The sequence below is a fragment of the Plasmodium yoelii genome (genome assembly GCF_900002385.2).
Source record: "Plasmodium yoelii strain 17X genome assembly, chromosome: 13".
NCBI lineage: Eukaryota > Apicomplexa > Aconoidasida > Haemosporida > Plasmodiidae > Plasmodium > Plasmodium yoelii.
Genome location: NC_036185.2, coordinates 1,816,228 through 1,833,680, shown reverse-complemented (window position 1 = coordinate 1,833,680; position 17,453 = coordinate 1,816,228). Strand labels below are relative to the sequence as shown.

Below are 17,453 nucleotides of genomic sequence, written 5' to 3'. Positions count from 1 at the left end.
AAATTTTGAAGGAAATAAATTAGCTCCTAATGAAATATGCTAACAAAAGTCAGAGTACAACATGCCTGTGCAAAATATACAGATAAAACGAAAGAATATACATAAAATTAATATATGTACATGCTATTTTAAAATATACACGTATCACCTATCAAAAAAGATGTAAAAAATGCAAACAACTCAAAATGTTTCACAGTTATGTAAAATGCCAAAGCAAAACTAACATTCTTGAAACATTAAAGTATTTAAATTTGTCCGGAAAAATATTCACACACACACATATATATTGCAATGTGAATGTGTTTAGATCCTCATTTGGTTTGTGTTTATTAATACAAGAGTAAATTGGGTATATTATAATTTTATAGTCATCTAAATTTTTAATTATATTCCTTACATAAGTGTGAGTGTCACATGAAGGTTCCTATTTTATAAAATTTCATAGACATATATTGCTAAATCATGGGATCATCCCAATTTTGACTCTATGAAAAATGTTGATATTTTATGCATCCTCTTAAAAATAAATTCGCACATATTATCATGACATTTCTAAAATGGAGAAATTAATTTTTCTCTATTTTTTTTAGCTTATAGAATTTCTTGAAGTTGAATCATCGGATGATCGAAACCAATTAAAAACATAGTTATAATAAGAAGAAGCGGTATTTGTAGCTTCTGAAATAATTTCATTAATCGTATCGTCATTTTCAACATAATCATCATCATATTTATCATTTGAATCTCTATATTTTATCATAACTCTTTTTAATTTTCCAGATTTACCAGATACATAATAAGCAATAGTAAAAATATCACTAAAATCTTCTTCACATAATTTACCTCTATAACTTTTATATTTTCTAGACGGATTTCCATTAGCTACCGGAACAGATAATGTATTACTATATCTAATATTATTATTCGGGATATTATTTTCTTGTAATATATTTCTATGGCTTTCTAAAGGATTAAATATATAACCATCTATATTATCAAATAATACATCAAATCCTATGGTTAATTTTTGTAAATTCTCCATTGTATATAACATTTTATATAATCCTTTTAACCCCAATGCTGTAAAATCAAATACAAATTTCCATGTCCAATGATCATGGTGTAAAGGATAATAGCATACTTCAAATTTTTTTAATAATGGGAATGAACAATTACGAAATATATGTAACCATTCTAATGTTTGACAACCAATAATCGTTAATTTTTCTAATTTTGCAAATACGCATGGACATAATGCAAATGGTTCATGTATAGGTGTATTATCACTCATAAAATATTCAGGTGATAATAATTCTAATGTTTTTAAATTTGATACATTTTGAAATATAATTGCTGCTACTTCATGTATATATATACCATTTGGTGAGTATATTTTATCGGATGTATTTAGATGCTTAACATTTTTCATTTGATGCAAATAATATTGTCTTTTATATATTGGCAATTTAGCCCATTTTTCATCTAGATTTAATCTCTTAATATATGTAAATACATTTATTCTATTATTTATTATATTACTTGTTAATTTATTTATTAATTCAAATTCTAATATTTTTTCTAAAGTTAAATAATTTAAGCATTTTACGTAAGAATCTGCAGATAATGGAAATGGATTCCCATTACTTTGCTTTCCTTTATTTATTGTGCATATTTGATTCATTTTGTCTATTTCATTTATTTTATCTACTTTATTTAAGTTTTTCTTTACTTTTTTATCTATTTCTGTTTCTTTGATTTCCTTTTCGTTTTTATCAGAGACATTTTCATCGATATTATTATCCCCCCTTTTTGGTAAAAATATATTTTTAAAATTATTTGTTAGTGCATCCCAAAAGTTGAAAGATTCTCCAATTTCAATCCAGCTTTCTCCTTCTGAATCACCTCCCTTTTTTGTTATCCCATTATTAGGCTCGTTATTTTGTATGCTTTTTTCATCGATATTAGAGCATGTTTCGTTTGTGGTGACATTATTACATAATCCATTCTCTTCCGTGGAGTTTATTATATTTTTATCTGCGTTTTCCTTGGTTTGATTTAATATACAATCGATTTGGGTGCTATTTATTTCATTTTCTTTTTCATTATTATTATTATTATTATTATCATTATTATTATCATTATTATTATTATCATTATTATTATCATTATATATATCCTCACCTATATCACTAAATGTGTTGTCAATAGCGTCACTGGATATGCTGCTATAATGTATTGTATCACCATACTCGATTCTATTGTTATGGTCATGATTACTAACAGTGTTATTATTTTCGTGGTCATTTACCCATTCGTTACTAGTGCCTTGATTGGCACAATTCTCTTTATTGAGGTTGCTATTCATGGTAGTTACTGTAGCACCGCTTTTAATAGAATAATAATCTTTCCGTATTTTTATATGTTCTCTTTCATAATATTTATGAGAAAATGTTTCTATACGTGAAATTTTATGATCCTTTTTATTTTTCGAGCATGCCACTTTTAATTGATCATCATTACATTTCATAATATTTTCACCCAAAGAACTGCTTTGTCTATTTATTATTTTCTCTTCGTTATCTACTTTATTAATATATAGATCATTTGCAGTCGATCCATTAGTACTCATGTTGTCTATATATCTGGTCTCATTTAAAATATTATTAATAAAAGATATTTACGACTTATCACTGTACATCTACTAAGGAAGTTTATTTATCGTCTTATTTGCAAATTTTTTCGTTTTAATTTATTCCTGTTTGTATTATATTTATATTCTCTAAAACGATTTTTTTTAATTAATGATTTTTATTTTTTTTATTTGAATTATTCTTCGTGCTATTTTTAAAAATCTTCAAATAGGTTCACTTATAAAATGACTATTCTCCTACTTTGATCGTCAATTTTTGGTATATTAAGAGAATTGCTTATTTATTTTATCATTCAAATTTTCATTAGGTAATTTTTTCATTTCACATTGCCTATATCCATTCATATATGTGTATATATATAATTAGCTTATGTTACCCATATTTTTAAAGGATAAATAAATGTTAAAGAATTAATTTTTCTTAATATTAATTACATTTTATGTTTTTAAATTATTCAAATGAGGCGATAAAATGATAAAGTTAAGAACATTAATTTTATAAAAAAACGAAAAACAAAATATAAAGATTAAAAGAAGTACGAAAAAATATTATTAATTCAAAAAATAATTTTCATAAATGTGTAATCAATTATCTACCCCATAAAGACAAAAAAAAATAAATGAAAAAGTTTCATTGAATATTTATGATTATTAAGTTTTATAATTTTCATATATTTTTATTTATTTTCTATTTATTATATTATTGATGTTGCGCAATAATTATTAATTTTTTTTTGTATACACAACATACAAAAAATAGGAAAATAATCATCAATAAATAAAAAAAGTGTGAAAGTTATAGAAGTATATTGTGTGTGAACTTTAACGGAACGATATTATTTTATTATATATAATTTTTTTATTATAATATAATATAAATAGGTGTGCTTTTTAAAAAAAAATTATTCATTAAAAATAAAATTTCGATTAAAATTTTCTTTATATTTGCCTGATTTTGTTATTTAATTTATTTATTAATGTTTTTTTTAGGTAGCCATTTTTAAAAGACTTAAATTTATTATGTAGCCACTTAATATTTAATTTAAAAATAAACTAATATTTAAAATGGCTATATTTAATTATTATATTTTTTTTCATGCACAAGTAATAATTATTAGGTGTCAATTAGCCAAAATAAACTTAAAAAAAAATTACAAAAACAAAATATAACATAAAAGAGGAAAATAAAAAAAAATAATCATTCAAAAATATATTGTCTTTTAAAAAAAAGCTGAGAATAATATTCCATTATATATATGTACAATTTTAGCATGCTGTTTTGAAAAGCAATTTATTATTGCATGGGTTAAATAAATGAGAATTCCCTGTTTATATATTTGTTATTATTGGACACAACACACATATATCTCTTTTTTCTCCATATAATATGTTAAACTATCTTAAGCTGTATATTTTTGTTAATTTTCATATCCATGTCGTGTATTTTTTTAAGGGGTGTGGCGGGAAAAAGAAAATATTTATAATTTCCCAAAATGTATAATCACACAAAAATTGGTCATATAATTGTGATGAAAATCGAAAATAATAATTTCTTCCGAAATTAAGAAATATCGTACAAATAAGTACATACGTTTATACAACATATATCATTATTTATACCGTCGTCCTTTGGGGAAATCATTATGTATGAAACTTACTAAAAATATTTGGAATATGTCTTCTCTTCATATATATAATATGCATAAAAATCATCCTCACAAAAAAAATCATATTTATAATGCATATATTTTAATAAAATGAAAATAAATACATATGCTATAAATAAAGCATGTGTTTACATTATACTATTTCCTTCATATTAATTCTACTGCATCAGTAATTCCACTGAATGCTCGAACATTCTCAAGTTCCTTAAATCTTTGATAAAATATATCATATTTGTAAAACATTTTTACTTTTTGAGAAACTAAAAATCTCGGAGCTATTTTTTTCCCATATACCTATGAGTATGAATATGCAATATTGTGAATAAAATGCCAAACAAAAATGCAAATACATATAGTTTGCATACAAAACAAAAATAGCATTTCACACACCTTTTCAAAAACAGAAAAATCATTTAATCCGTATAAAGCTTCTAGATTCAGTTTTTTAAAATTTTTAGTTATTAACAAAATAAAATGCTTATATTCGACTAGCTCCACTTCAATTTTAAATAAAAAATTCTGAAGGGCCGCAAAATTTTGGGGTTCTAAAAATAAAATAGAAATGCCAAAATCCATAACTAATAAATTATGTAAACACATAATTTTGTCTATATAAAAAATATATATATTTTATCACCAATAACATTGGGTAATACCATTATCATTATTTTTTGCAATGTTATATATATGTAAACATATGCATATATATCAATATATATTTTATACTATTTAAAAGGGTCGTTTTCAATGCATGCGTAACAGAATCTCTATTAGATATGGTATTTATTTCTTTATTGACATCATAGTATAACACGTAAGTTTTTTTATCTTTATCAATAGAGTTATTTGGAAATTTCTCATTTTCGGAAATATTTTTTCTGATAGGGGCACATTTATTCTCTAAATTAAGAGCATTCATATTTAGTTCCTTTTTTAAAACCATATATTTTTTTTCAAATTGTCCTCGTTTTTGTGTGATATTAAAATTGGAATTTTCTGATTCCCCTTTGGCATATGGATCATCCATAATATGTCTATCTTCCGCATTGTCAATCCGCTTTAAATAATTTTTATTTGGCTTGCATTCATTTAATGTGGCATTGACAAATGTATTACTATTATTATCATCATTGGTATATATTTCTCTTGTATTGGTTAATTCGTTTTTTATATTTAATATATGATTCTTTCTTGGTTTCGAAAATATGTCTCTTTTCTCTTGGCACTGTTCGATTTTATCTAATGCATTATCAGAATTGATATTATGCTTGTTATTTTTATGATTTTTTTTTTTATTTTCCTTTATTTTATTATCATATCGTTTATAATTTTGATTTTTTTCGTCGTCAGAATTGTCACTACTTTTATTATTATATTTTTTATTTTTGTTGTTTTTTCTATCTTTTTCATTTATGCATGGATAATATGTTTTGTCTTCTATATTTTTTGTACTTTTTTTATCTATATATTTGTGTATATTGCCTAACATATCAACACTATTTTGTCTATTTTTATTAATATGATCTTTATTTACATTTGAATTTTCATATAAAAGGTTATTTGGTATATTAAAGGAACGATTTTTGCTTAGATAGTAGAGTAAGTAATTAGAATCTCTCTTTGTGTCATCAGGGATTTCTGAGTAGTCTCTAAAAAATTTTAAAATGAAAATATGAAATTTTTTAGGAATTATTAATGTACATATGCACATGTTTAGTGATACACTTTCGACTAATCAAGCTATTATGTATCTTCATCATATTTATAAACACATTTTTATATTTTTTATATGAATAGTAACCTTAGATGGGATTGATTGATATTTACAAATGATACTTTTTGCGTTGAAGGGTTTTTGCTATTGCATATTTTACTGTAATTATTTTTTGGGGAATAATTCTTTTTAAAAACTACTTCTGTAAAAGTAAACATATACATAGATAAGTGGATATATGTGTGGACATAATGTATATATGAAAAAATTCAATCTTATATATTTATCACTACATACTTTTTAGTAGGAAAATTTGATAGATGTATATTTTTTTTAAGAAGTCATTTAGCTCACGTCTTGATGAAAACATTTTCTCACAATTGAACGTGACATTTTTAATATTATTAGACAGAATAGAAACAATAGTTTCAATTTCTGGATGTCGAGTTTTTATCCTTCTTAAATATTTCATTATTTTTATTATTTTTTCATATTTATTTAATATATCATCTTCACTTTTTCTTCTATTTAATATTTTATCCTTTTTATTAAATTGTAGGCGTATAGGTGAGCTCCTTTCTCTTGCTAATTCGATGGACGGATTATTGTTTCGCTACAAAAATTGAGAGAAATAAAACGTCATTAAGATTGATCAAAATGTTGATAATGGCCCTATTAAAGTATTCAATGCCTATAAGAACTGCATATATGCATACATATTTGTAGTTTCCCTTTTTATGGACAGGAATTATTTACTTAATATATATATACGATTATAGCTACACTACAACCACAATGTTTTAAATCATGCAATATCTAACTTCTTCCTCCTTAGAACAATATAATTGATCCAGGAACGCATATTTATGTTGCTTCGAAAAAATATTTGGCGAGTAAATCTCAGTATGATTGGTATCACTTCTATTGTCATTACTGCTAGAATTATTATTATGTGTGTAGTTAAAGTTTTCAGTATTATTATCAGCAAATAATAAAGAAGAGTTATTCGATATTGCGCGTTTTAGTTTGTTTACCCCATATGATATATAATCAACATCATTTTGATCTTTGTTTTTATTTTTATTATTCATGTAACTATTTAAATCAAGTGTTGTATCATATAGATTTATCTTATTGGGTATTATATCATCATATGTAATTCGTTGAGAAAAGTTCATACTTTTTTTCTCAATTTCGGAATAATTTTCAGATAAGTCTGAGCAATAGGTACCATTTGAATCAGAAGAATAAGATTCATGGTTATTTTTATTTTTTATGTTATTTCTACATTTACTTTTATCTCTATTTCTTTTCCTTTCTTCTCCAGAACTTACACTATGATCTGTCTGGTTGGTTCTACTACTTTCTCTATTTTCACAATTTGGGTTGTTGTTTTTTTTTTTGTGCTTTGATGAAATAAAATTATTTTTAGCGTCTATATTGTAATTAGTTTCATGTTGGTTATTTATTTTTTCATTTTTTGATCTAGCTTTTTGCTCACATAAATTACCCTTATTTTTCGAATTGGGTATAAATATACACTTTTTTATATTTTCGTTGTTTTCTTCTATTTCTTCTAAATTATAATTAATTTCAAGGTTTAGATCAATATAATTTTTTTCATTTTTATAATTTTTTACAAGTATATCATAATTTACATAAAAAGGATGTTCTTCATTCATTATATTTTTACACAATTTTTTTTTGTTGGTTTTGTAAGCAGTATTTTTTTGAGTTTGTCCATTTTCTTCACTTTTATTCATTGTATTTTTTAAAATTAATGGGAATTATATATACAAAGAAAAAAAAAACAATATATATCAAAAGGTTTATTTTTTTAATTAAAAGTTTGTTACAATTCTTAATGCGGTACACATATTCATTGAATTAATTGGATATAGAGTGATGTATATGCAGAATTATATTTTGATTTTTTTTTTATTTAGCCTAAAATGATTAGTCTTTACATTTCTATATAAATATATATACATATATATACGATACGTGCGAAAAGACAAAAAATTATAAGTTGATGACTTTTCTCCAAAAAAGCGAAAAAAAAGAGAAAAATATACAGAATGAGAAAAAAAATTGGAGATAATAGGAAAACGTTCGCACATTTTATTTAATTTTTTTTTTTTTTTTTTTTTTTCAGACTATTCTAAAATTCGTAGTCAAACCTTTAATTAAACATTTTGTAAAATACATGGGCCTATATGTTATACAGCGAGTAAAATTTCATAAAACTCGTAAAAATATAAAGAAAAATAATTAACACACTTAAGACAATAATTATTCTTTCTCTATATTTTGTTTACCAATTATTTATGAGAAAATATTTGATATATGATCTTATATAATTTTTAAAAAAGTGCATAGATTTATTTGAACTTTTTTTCTTATTTTATTTTTTTATATTTAAAAAAATTGTTTATTATTAGTTTTAACATCATATTTCAAAATAATTTCATAAAATATGCAAGCACCTCTTCGAATATTTTCCGGAAAAAACATCAAAAATGTTTGATAATTAAATAATGATTTACAAATTAAAAAAAAAAATGAATAAATACACATATGCCATTATAGTATTGTACATGCCTATAAAATACATCACACACTCGTATATATTTATATATATATATATTTATATATTCACGTGTGGAACCACAGGATAATAGCTATAATCCTTTTAACTTTTTCATTTCGATACTACGCTTTTTATTTTCTTCGAGCCTTTTGCTTATTTCTTTTAATTCTTCTTCTGTTGGAGGCTTAACTTTTTTTTTTTTAGGATTTTTTTTAGAATATTCAATTTCGATACTATTTAAAAGTGAGTTTATTTTTTGATTCCTTTTTGCTTCATTATTTCTAATAGCCAGAACTAGATCATCAATAGGTTCTTCTGTTTTTCTCTTTTTCGTTTTTTTATTACCAGCCCGGTTATCTTTTTTAATAATACTTTCATATGTTTTAATAATATTATTTATATTTTTTAATGACTTTTCATAATCTTTTGTTTTTTCTATTTTTTTATCTTTAAAAAGATCTTCAAATATATTTAAAAATCTATTCAAATCAGATGTATCACTAAATGGAATGTATTCAAGAATATGTTTAATATTTCCATTGAATTTATTATAAAATTGAATTATATCATCTTTTTCATCTTGGCTATTTTTATATTTCTGTTCATATTTTAGTATATCTTCAACTTTGATTCTAGAATGAAATAATTTCGGATCAAGATAATTTTTGAATTCATCAAAATCTTCTTCCAATCCAAATTCATCATAGTTTTGTCTTTTTTCAGGATCTTTTAATATATCATATGCTTTTTGTATTTGCAAAAACATTTCTTTGCATTTTTCCAATGTTAATGGTTCATCTTCATCATTCTTATTTTCATTACCTTCATTTTTATTTCCTTTATTATTTAATCTTTTATTATGTGATAAAAATTTGTCTGGGTGATAAGTCAGTGCTAATATCCTGTATGCTTTAGCTATTTCTTTTGCATTTGCTTTTTTCTCGACACCTAATATTTCATACAAATCTAATTTTTTATCATTTTTCATTTTAATCAAATTGTGTATAGAGAATAAAAATATATTTTCTCCGCTTTTTCCGGTATCTTTAAAATCAAAATAAATTTAAATTAATAAATTATTAACTGTGTTTAAAATTTGTCATATTTATGAATACATGCCATCCACCCAATACATAACACATCAACATGCCTATACATAATATATTTATAAAAAATATATATACACAAATATATTAACTAAATAGATACATATAATAAATAAATTGAGGGGGGGGAGTAATATAAGGGTATTTTTAATATATATATACTTACAATTGACAAAAAAATATTTTCATAATTATATATTTTTATAAAAAAAATAAAATGTGTTTTTTTTCACGGAAAATATGTTTTTTAAACGTTTTATAAAATATATAATTATATTATTATAAAATCGAATTTATCTTATAATATATACATATATTATTTAAAGCTGTACTTTTTTTGGCTAATATACATTTTTGTATATATTATTGCGTGTGTATAAAAAAATATTGTATTTAAGATATTTTTACTATGTACAATTTAATTATCAAAAAAATATAAAATGAGCAATTAAAAAATATATTATAATCACAAAAGTAATATATTTACAATAAAAAATTGTATTTTTATTCCTAAATTTAATAAAATACAACCAAACAGCTTTATATATTGTATTTAAATTACAAAACATTATTATCCCTTTAATATCAATTGTTTGTGTAATTTATTTTAATCTTAGTTTTTTTGTTGCAAAATAATTGGGTTATGCTAAAAAAAATATATCCATGGAAATTCATTTTATTTATATTTTTTAATATTATTTTATGTCAATTTATTCAAGTATTTTTACACATTTTGTTTATTTCACTCTTAATATGTTTCTCATTAACTGTTTCATATTTTCGTTTTAAAATTTAAGGTGATATGTGTGTATTTGGTTATTTAGTTGTTTTGGTTATTAAATATTTCATTTTTTTATTTATTCCGTGTTCTTTCTTAAAAATGTAATAAAAATTAAAAAAAACACACATATATATATTATTTTGTTTTTTGAAATGTCTATATGAAAATTTAAATTGGAAAATTGGAAATAAGTCAATGTGTTATGTAATTAATAAAATGAATTCTTAAAAAATGAAAGTTGGAAGAGAAAAGAAAAATAAATTAATTTCACAATTATGACTTTTTAATTCACGAATTTTATTTTTGCAATATAACAGATCTATACTATGAAAGTTGTGTGTATAAAATGTCAAGTAGTTTTTTAAAAAAAAAAAAAAAAAATATATATATATGTTGTTCCTTTGATATATTTCCTTATGATTATATGTATATAATATAAAATATGTACAAGTCCAAAATAATTTTTTAGTATCCTTTTCAAAATAAAAGAGAAATGTATAGAATAATAATTTTTTTATTATGGCTGCTCATACAAAAAATGTATATATTATATATACTGATGCTAAAAATATGTTTCACAAAAATAAAAAAAATAAGTAAATGGTAATATGTGAGATAAAAAATATAGAGAAGATGTGTATATTAAAAAAATAATAATAAAATGTACTATTTGTTGTTCGTTGTTAGCACATTAACATGTATAAAACATTGGTAACTATTCCATGTTTTATTTTAGCTATTTCTTATACAAATAATTGAAAATATGAACTAGAGAAAAGCATAAAATATAAGATAATTATATTAATATGTTTATTATTATTATTCTATTTCTTTGAGCGCAATTAAATATTATTATATGCACATGTAAATATTTATTGTATTTATATACACATAAAGAAAAAGCCACGCTTCTTTATTAAACAATAAGAAATTGGTTAAACAAAATAGAATTTTATAAAATAGTTTTACGCAAAAAATAAAACTACCTAGACAATAAGAAATATCATCATAAGCCAATTTACACAAAGTTTTATTTAAACACCTAACATATTTTACTACCTTTTTTTCATTGTGTGCACCTCTAAAAAAAAATAAAATAAATAAAAAATATTATTTCCATATTAATATATTTATACAATATATCTTTTTTATTATTGCCACAATTACTATTATTATTATTATTATTGTTATGATATCCTCTGCTATTTTTGTTTTTATTTGAACGGTAACAAATTAAACTAGTAATATGTATAAACTACAGTTTTGCAGAATTGTGAGAAAAATAAGTAATAATTATGTGTTAATCGTTTTATTATTTTTTGTTTTTTTTTTTTATTAAAAATAATTTATTTTAGCGATATTATAAGCACATGCATGTATATATATATATATATGTATATTTTTTTTTTCCGCATAATTTTTTGAATATCTATTATTTTCCTGAAAAAAGAGATACTGCAAAAATAAAGGAAATACATAGAAAAAAAATTAAGCCATAAAGGATTAGGCGACGATAAAAGGTTACAATTTGTGTATAAAGAAAAAATGATTGTTGTGTGATAAATATATTTAAGACAATGCATCAAGATAATTTTTTAGAAGATTTACATGGTATACATTTTGATGAGTTTTTAAAAAAATTTCCTTTAAATGAAATATTAAATTGTGAAGATAGTAAAGATGATAATAATAAAAATGATTATTTAAATAGTAATGGTGAAAATAATGATGTGTATAATAAAAATAATTTTATATTATTATTAGCAAATAATATATTAAATGATAGTTCCCAAATTGTCCTACCTTTTCGAAGGATTTATTGGCCTCTTTTATTGGGCATATATAAATATAATACTTTAGAAGAATTAACAAAAGAAATAGAAAAAAAACGGAATTTATATAAACTTGATAAAGATGAATATATAACTAAACAAATTAATTTAGATATTCAAAAATTAGATCCTCGAATTTTTCATCCTTTATCATCTGATGATAAAAACCCATGGACTTTAAAACAAAAAAATCAAGAATTAAATAATGAAATAAAACAAGATATTTTAAGAACATATTCTGAAAAAAAAATATTTCAAGATGAAAAAATAAGAGATATGTTAAATAAAATATTATTTATATGGGCAAAAAAAAATCCATCAATATCATATAAGCAAGGTATGAATGAAATAGTTGCTATATTTTTTATTGTTAATTATCGTGAACAAATAATAAAAAATGATCTATCAAATAATTGTGATAATAAAAAGTATTATAAAGAATATCTTACATTATTTAAAAATGATGAAATAGAATCAGACACATATATAATATTTGATCATTTTATGAATATGGGACTAAAATATTTATTTTCATCAGGAGAAGACAAAAAAACACAATTATCAAAAAATTCATGTAAAACTGTATTATTACAAAAGTGTACATATATATTCCATAAATTATTAAAAAATTTGGATAAACAATTATATAACCATTTAATATCTTTAAGTATTGAACCACAAATATTTTTACTTCGATGGATTCGTCTATTTTATTGTAGAGAATTTCCAATTGATGATACTATAATTTTATGGGACATTTTTTTCTCAGGTAATTAATTGTTATATTTTATTTTTCCCTATATAATATTGTTTTAGGGTTTTACAATATATGGAAATGTATTTATTTGTTGTGTTTCTATACTTTTGTATACATATATATGAACTTTATTAGTGATTATTTCTATTTCTTTTTTTTAGATTGTTATGCAAAAAATTGGAAAAATGGGCTTAAGTTTGATTTCAAAGGAGATACAATAGAAATTGCACACATGACATCCGAAGTTTTTCCTTTAATAGATTATTTTTCTATATCTATGGTTTTATTTATTAAAACATTTTTACTCGAAAATGATGAAAATTCTTGCTTAAAAAGATTATTTAAATATCCCCCTGTTGAAAATATAAGAATATTAATTGATTTATCAATTAAGTTACGAGAAAAATATGAAAAAAAAGAAAAAATGATTAAAAAAGAGGAATTTCAAAATCCAAATAATATTTTCAATAATAATTTTGGAAGTAATAATATTGGAAGTAACCAAATTGGAAGTAACAAAATTGGGGGGAACCAAATTGGGGGTAATAATTATATTGCCAATAGTGGAAGCATAAATAATATTTCCCCATTAAGTTCAAACAGAAATTCAAACATAAATAATAATTTAAGCACATTTAAAATTAAAAGTGATATAAATAAAAATAATATAAACAATATAAATGATAAAATTAATGAAAGACATAAATATATTAATGTTCCTAGTTTAAGTCAAAAAATACAAAATGATAATATACCAAATTCATTAAATAATATTAATAATAAATTAAATAAAGTCATAAATAATTTAAATAATTTATCTTACAATGTGTTAAATCCACATCATCGTGGAGATCTACAACAAAATATTTTTCATTTGAATGAAATTCTTAAGGAATTAAAATATATAGAACAAATTTCAGAAGAAAAAATGGAAAACCAAATTGAATTTGAAAAAAAAAATGATGAGCCATACATATATTTAGGGTGATTTATTAGTCACTAAAATGTGTGTATATATTTTGCATATAATTTTTTGTTTTGTTTTTTATTTCACATAAATTTTTTTTTGCATAGTATGCACTTATAGTTTTTGTTAATATTACTAATGAATTATAAAAAAAAAAAAAAAATTTCGAACTTCTCCATGTGCAATCTTTCTATGCATCAATATGTTTATTCTGTATACATATGTATGTAAGTACAGTTTTAATAACTTTTTAATTGTACATTCTTGCAATATAATAGTTAAAAATAGAATAAACGACTTTAATTGCGTAGATTAAACGAATTTGATACGTATATTTTTTTGAAGAAACCTTTCTTTATGTTTGAAAATAAAAATGAGAGAAAAAATGATCATTGAAATGATGATAATTTAAATGAGCGTAATATAAATGAGCGTAATCTAAATGAGCGTAATTAAATGAGCGTAATTTTGCATTTTCCACTCCTTTTTATTTAGTATAATAACATATATGCATATATGCCTATAAAATGGTCACGCTTTAAATTAATTATGCCATATATTATTTTCCTTAAATCCGTCTTTTAATTTGTGCATATTTTATTATAATAATGGAATGATAAAACGTGTTTGTAATATCGTTGCCTTTTCTTTACCTTATTCTATTTTAAAATAAGACATAAATAATTATAAAAAAAAAAAAATTTTAAATAAATTTTTAAATAAAACGATCATGTGTAAATATTAATTGCTGTTCATATATTTATTTGATTTATTGGCTTATATATTTTTGGTATTTTAAACATGTAAATAATAAAATGGAAAATAATATTTTATCGCTTAAAATGTTGAATAATTCAATAGATCCAGAAAAATATAAAAAATTAATTATAAACATTGCTCTTATACTGAGTGCAATATCAATACTTTTTTCAATCATCGCAGTTTTAGTTGTTAAATTATTTCCTCAAGATCAAGATGGGTCATACGAAGAATTAAATATAAGTATAGAAGAAAATACAATGCCTAAAACATTTGTGTGCATAAGAAAAAATTCAATAGACTCACCTAATAAAGAGAAATGTAAAATTGTAGATTCAAAAAATAGTGTTGTAGACCCTAACAACAAAAAGGAGAATTCTACAGAAGATGGCCAAACTCAAAATGGAACTGAAAAGGGGGCAAATTTAAAAAATGATCAAGCTGACGTAAAAACAGCCGACGTAAAAACAAACGATGTAAAAACAAACGATGTAAAAACAAGTTCTCCAAAAATAATTAAGGTAACAATAAACTGATACACTGAATTGTAATCTTCAGTAATATCAAATTTTATATTGTATTTTTTTGTCTCAATTAATTTGTTTTTTTTTTGTGTCCTTGAAGAGGTGCATATAAAATTTGATAATTTCCTTTTTAATCAAATTTCGATTCAAATATACAGTAGCATACTTTTTAATTTACCGAAAAATAAATACACATAATGTTAAAAAACAGATGTAGGCAAAAAAAAAAGTGTGTATACTATATATATAATAAAAAAGTCTATGCAAATATTCATAATAAAAATACTTATCATATAAATATGTGTCTATATTAAACGACATCATATTTATAGGATGCAGTAAAATCAATTGTTTGATTAGCTAAAAATGGAACAACTCCAAAATAGTCATTTGGTATTGTAAGATTTTTTTTTTGTATGTATATAATACTATTTTGATTATTTTCGATAGATTTAGGTTCCAAATTTAAAAATTGTGCAGCATTTTTACAAGCAAAATTTTCAATTTTGTCTAAGGAATTAAATTTATTAAATATATGAGCAAGATATGATAAAAGAAAAGGTTGTGTAAAAATACCAGGCTTATAATGAGGTTCTTGTTTAAATTTTTGATAATGTGGAGCCGAGTCAGAACCTAAAAATACTTTAGGGTTTCCCTCTTTTATAATATTGCATAATGCTATTTTATCATCTAATGTTTTAGGTAAAGGCTTACAATAATTATATACATTTTTTACATATTTTTCAATATCTGTATTGTTAAATGAATAATCATAATTTTTTATATCTACAACATCATCAATAGTTAGATGTAAATGATGAGGTGTAATAGATCCTGCTACATTTGGATATTTTTTAACCATTTCTATCATATTTTCAGTTGATATATGTTCTAAAACTATTTTTAAATGTGGAAATTTAATAGATATATCATGTATATGTTGTAAATATTCTTTTTCTGCATATACTGGATTTATATTAGGTTCTTCACAATGTATATGTAAACTTTTATTTATTTTTTCTAATGTAGAAAATATTTTATAATATGGTTCTAAATTTGACACACCATCGTTAGAATTCGTTGTTACATTACTTGGGTATATTTTTATTCCTTGTAAATTACATTCTTTATAATTATTTAATATATCATTTTCATCAGTTTTTTTATTTAAATATAGAGTCATCAAATATTCTATACTGTTATCATATTTTATTAATTCATCTCTATATTTCTTGGCTTCTTCGCAACTACTTATAATTGGTGTAGTGTTAGGCATTACTAAAACTCGATTACATCCTCCTTTTTTTATTGCAGGGACTGTAAATTTTAACATCTCATCTTGCCTTAAATGACAATGCATATCATCTGCTAACGGAATGCTAAACCCGTTTTCCATTTTATTTTTACCAATTGTGTAAACTTTATTTAATTTTTTTGAGAGAGAAATGGAATATAAAAAATAATCAAATATATTTATATATACACTTGAAATTTTTTACCCCTAAATCAAATTTTTAATTTATTTGGAACGGAAAAGAATAATAAAGTTCATAAAATTTTACTATATAATAAGAGAAATCCTCGATATAATATAGTGAGAAGAAAAAGAAGTGGTAAAAAAAAAAAAAAAATAGCCAAATAGATTTTATTCAATATAAAAATAAGATATATATAATATAGATAACTATATGTATGTATATACTTATTTGTAAATTTCAATGCATACTATTATTATATTATTTGATATGCTAATTTTATGAAAATAATTATGTATTTTGGCTGTTTTTCGAAAATGCACACCACTATATATGATAGTATCTAAAAAGAGAGTAATTATGTTATTTTGTTATACAAAAAAAATATAAAAAAAAAGGGAATAAAAAAATATTTCATGTTTAGTTAAAATAAATAATATATATACATACATACATGTAAATATTCTTACACAATGTGATATCTCTCTTTTATTAGTTTAATTTAATAGTAAAATGAGTTAGTGTTTTTATAGAATAAAAATTAAAGTACTAGTAATGTTTTGAAAATTTAGTAGTAACCACATTATGATACTATATATTTTTTTCCTTTATTATAATAATAATATATAGT

General features: G+C 22.1%; 6 protein-coding genes across 6 annotated transcripts; 2 read left to right on the top strand and 4 right to left on the bottom strand.

Annotated features, from left to right (window-relative positions):
- Window positions 1-586: 586 nt before the first annotated feature.
- On the bottom strand, window positions 587-2,629 carry PY17X_1341300 (conserved protein, unknown function; the record flags this gene model as incomplete). Its single annotated transcript, XM_718788.1, has 1 exon — window positions 587-2,629. One exon carries the CDS (start codon window positions 2,627-2,629, stop codon window positions 587-589), a length of 2,043 nt encoding a protein of 680 aa, XP_723881.1.
- Window positions 2,630-4,464: 1,835 nt separating this feature from the next.
- PY17X_1341200 (CKK domain-containing protein, putative) lies at window positions 4,465-7,794 on the bottom strand (the record flags this gene model as incomplete). The annotated part of the gene is made up of 6 exons (XM_022957190.1): window positions 4,465-4,611; window positions 4,708-4,862; window positions 5,044-5,966; window positions 6,119-6,233; window positions 6,329-6,644; window positions 6,853-7,794. The coding sequence occupies 6 exons, from the start codon at window positions 7,792-7,794 to the stop codon at window positions 4,465-4,467; spliced, it is 2,598 nt and encodes an 865-aa protein (XP_022813649.1).
- A 918-nt stretch (window positions 7,795-8,712) lies between these two features.
- PY17X_1341100 (uncharacterized protein) lies at window positions 8,713-9,609 on the bottom strand (the record flags this gene model as incomplete). Its single annotated transcript, XM_718785.1, has 1 exon — window positions 8,713-9,609. The coding sequence occupies one exon, from the start codon at window positions 9,607-9,609 to the stop codon at window positions 8,713-8,715; it is 897 nt and encodes a 298-aa protein (XP_723878.1).
- Window positions 9,610-12,085: 2,476 nt separating this feature from the next.
- PY17X_1341000 (GTPase-activating protein, putative) lies at window positions 12,086-14,085 on the top strand (the record flags this gene model as incomplete). Its single annotated transcript, XM_719468.2, has 2 exons — window positions 12,086-13,109; window positions 13,259-14,085. 2 exons carry the CDS (start codon window positions 12,086-12,088, stop codon window positions 14,083-14,085), a joined length of 1,851 nt encoding a protein of 616 aa, XP_724561.2.
- A 794-nt stretch (window positions 14,086-14,879) lies between these two features.
- Window positions 14,880-15,359, top strand: PY17X_1340900 (conserved Plasmodium protein, unknown function; the record flags this gene model as incomplete). Its single annotated transcript, XM_719469.1, has 1 exon — window positions 14,880-15,359. One exon carries the CDS (start codon window positions 14,880-14,882, stop codon window positions 15,357-15,359), a length of 480 nt encoding a protein of 159 aa, XP_724562.1.
- A 298-nt stretch (window positions 15,360-15,657) lies between these two features.
- Window positions 15,658-16,743, bottom strand: PY17X_1340800 (dihydroorotase, putative; the record flags this gene model as incomplete). The annotated part of the gene is made up of 1 exon (XM_719470.1): window positions 15,658-16,743. One exon carries the CDS (start codon window positions 16,741-16,743, stop codon window positions 15,658-15,660), a length of 1,086 nt encoding a protein of 361 aa, XP_724563.1.
- Window positions 16,744-17,453: the final 710 nt, after the last annotated feature.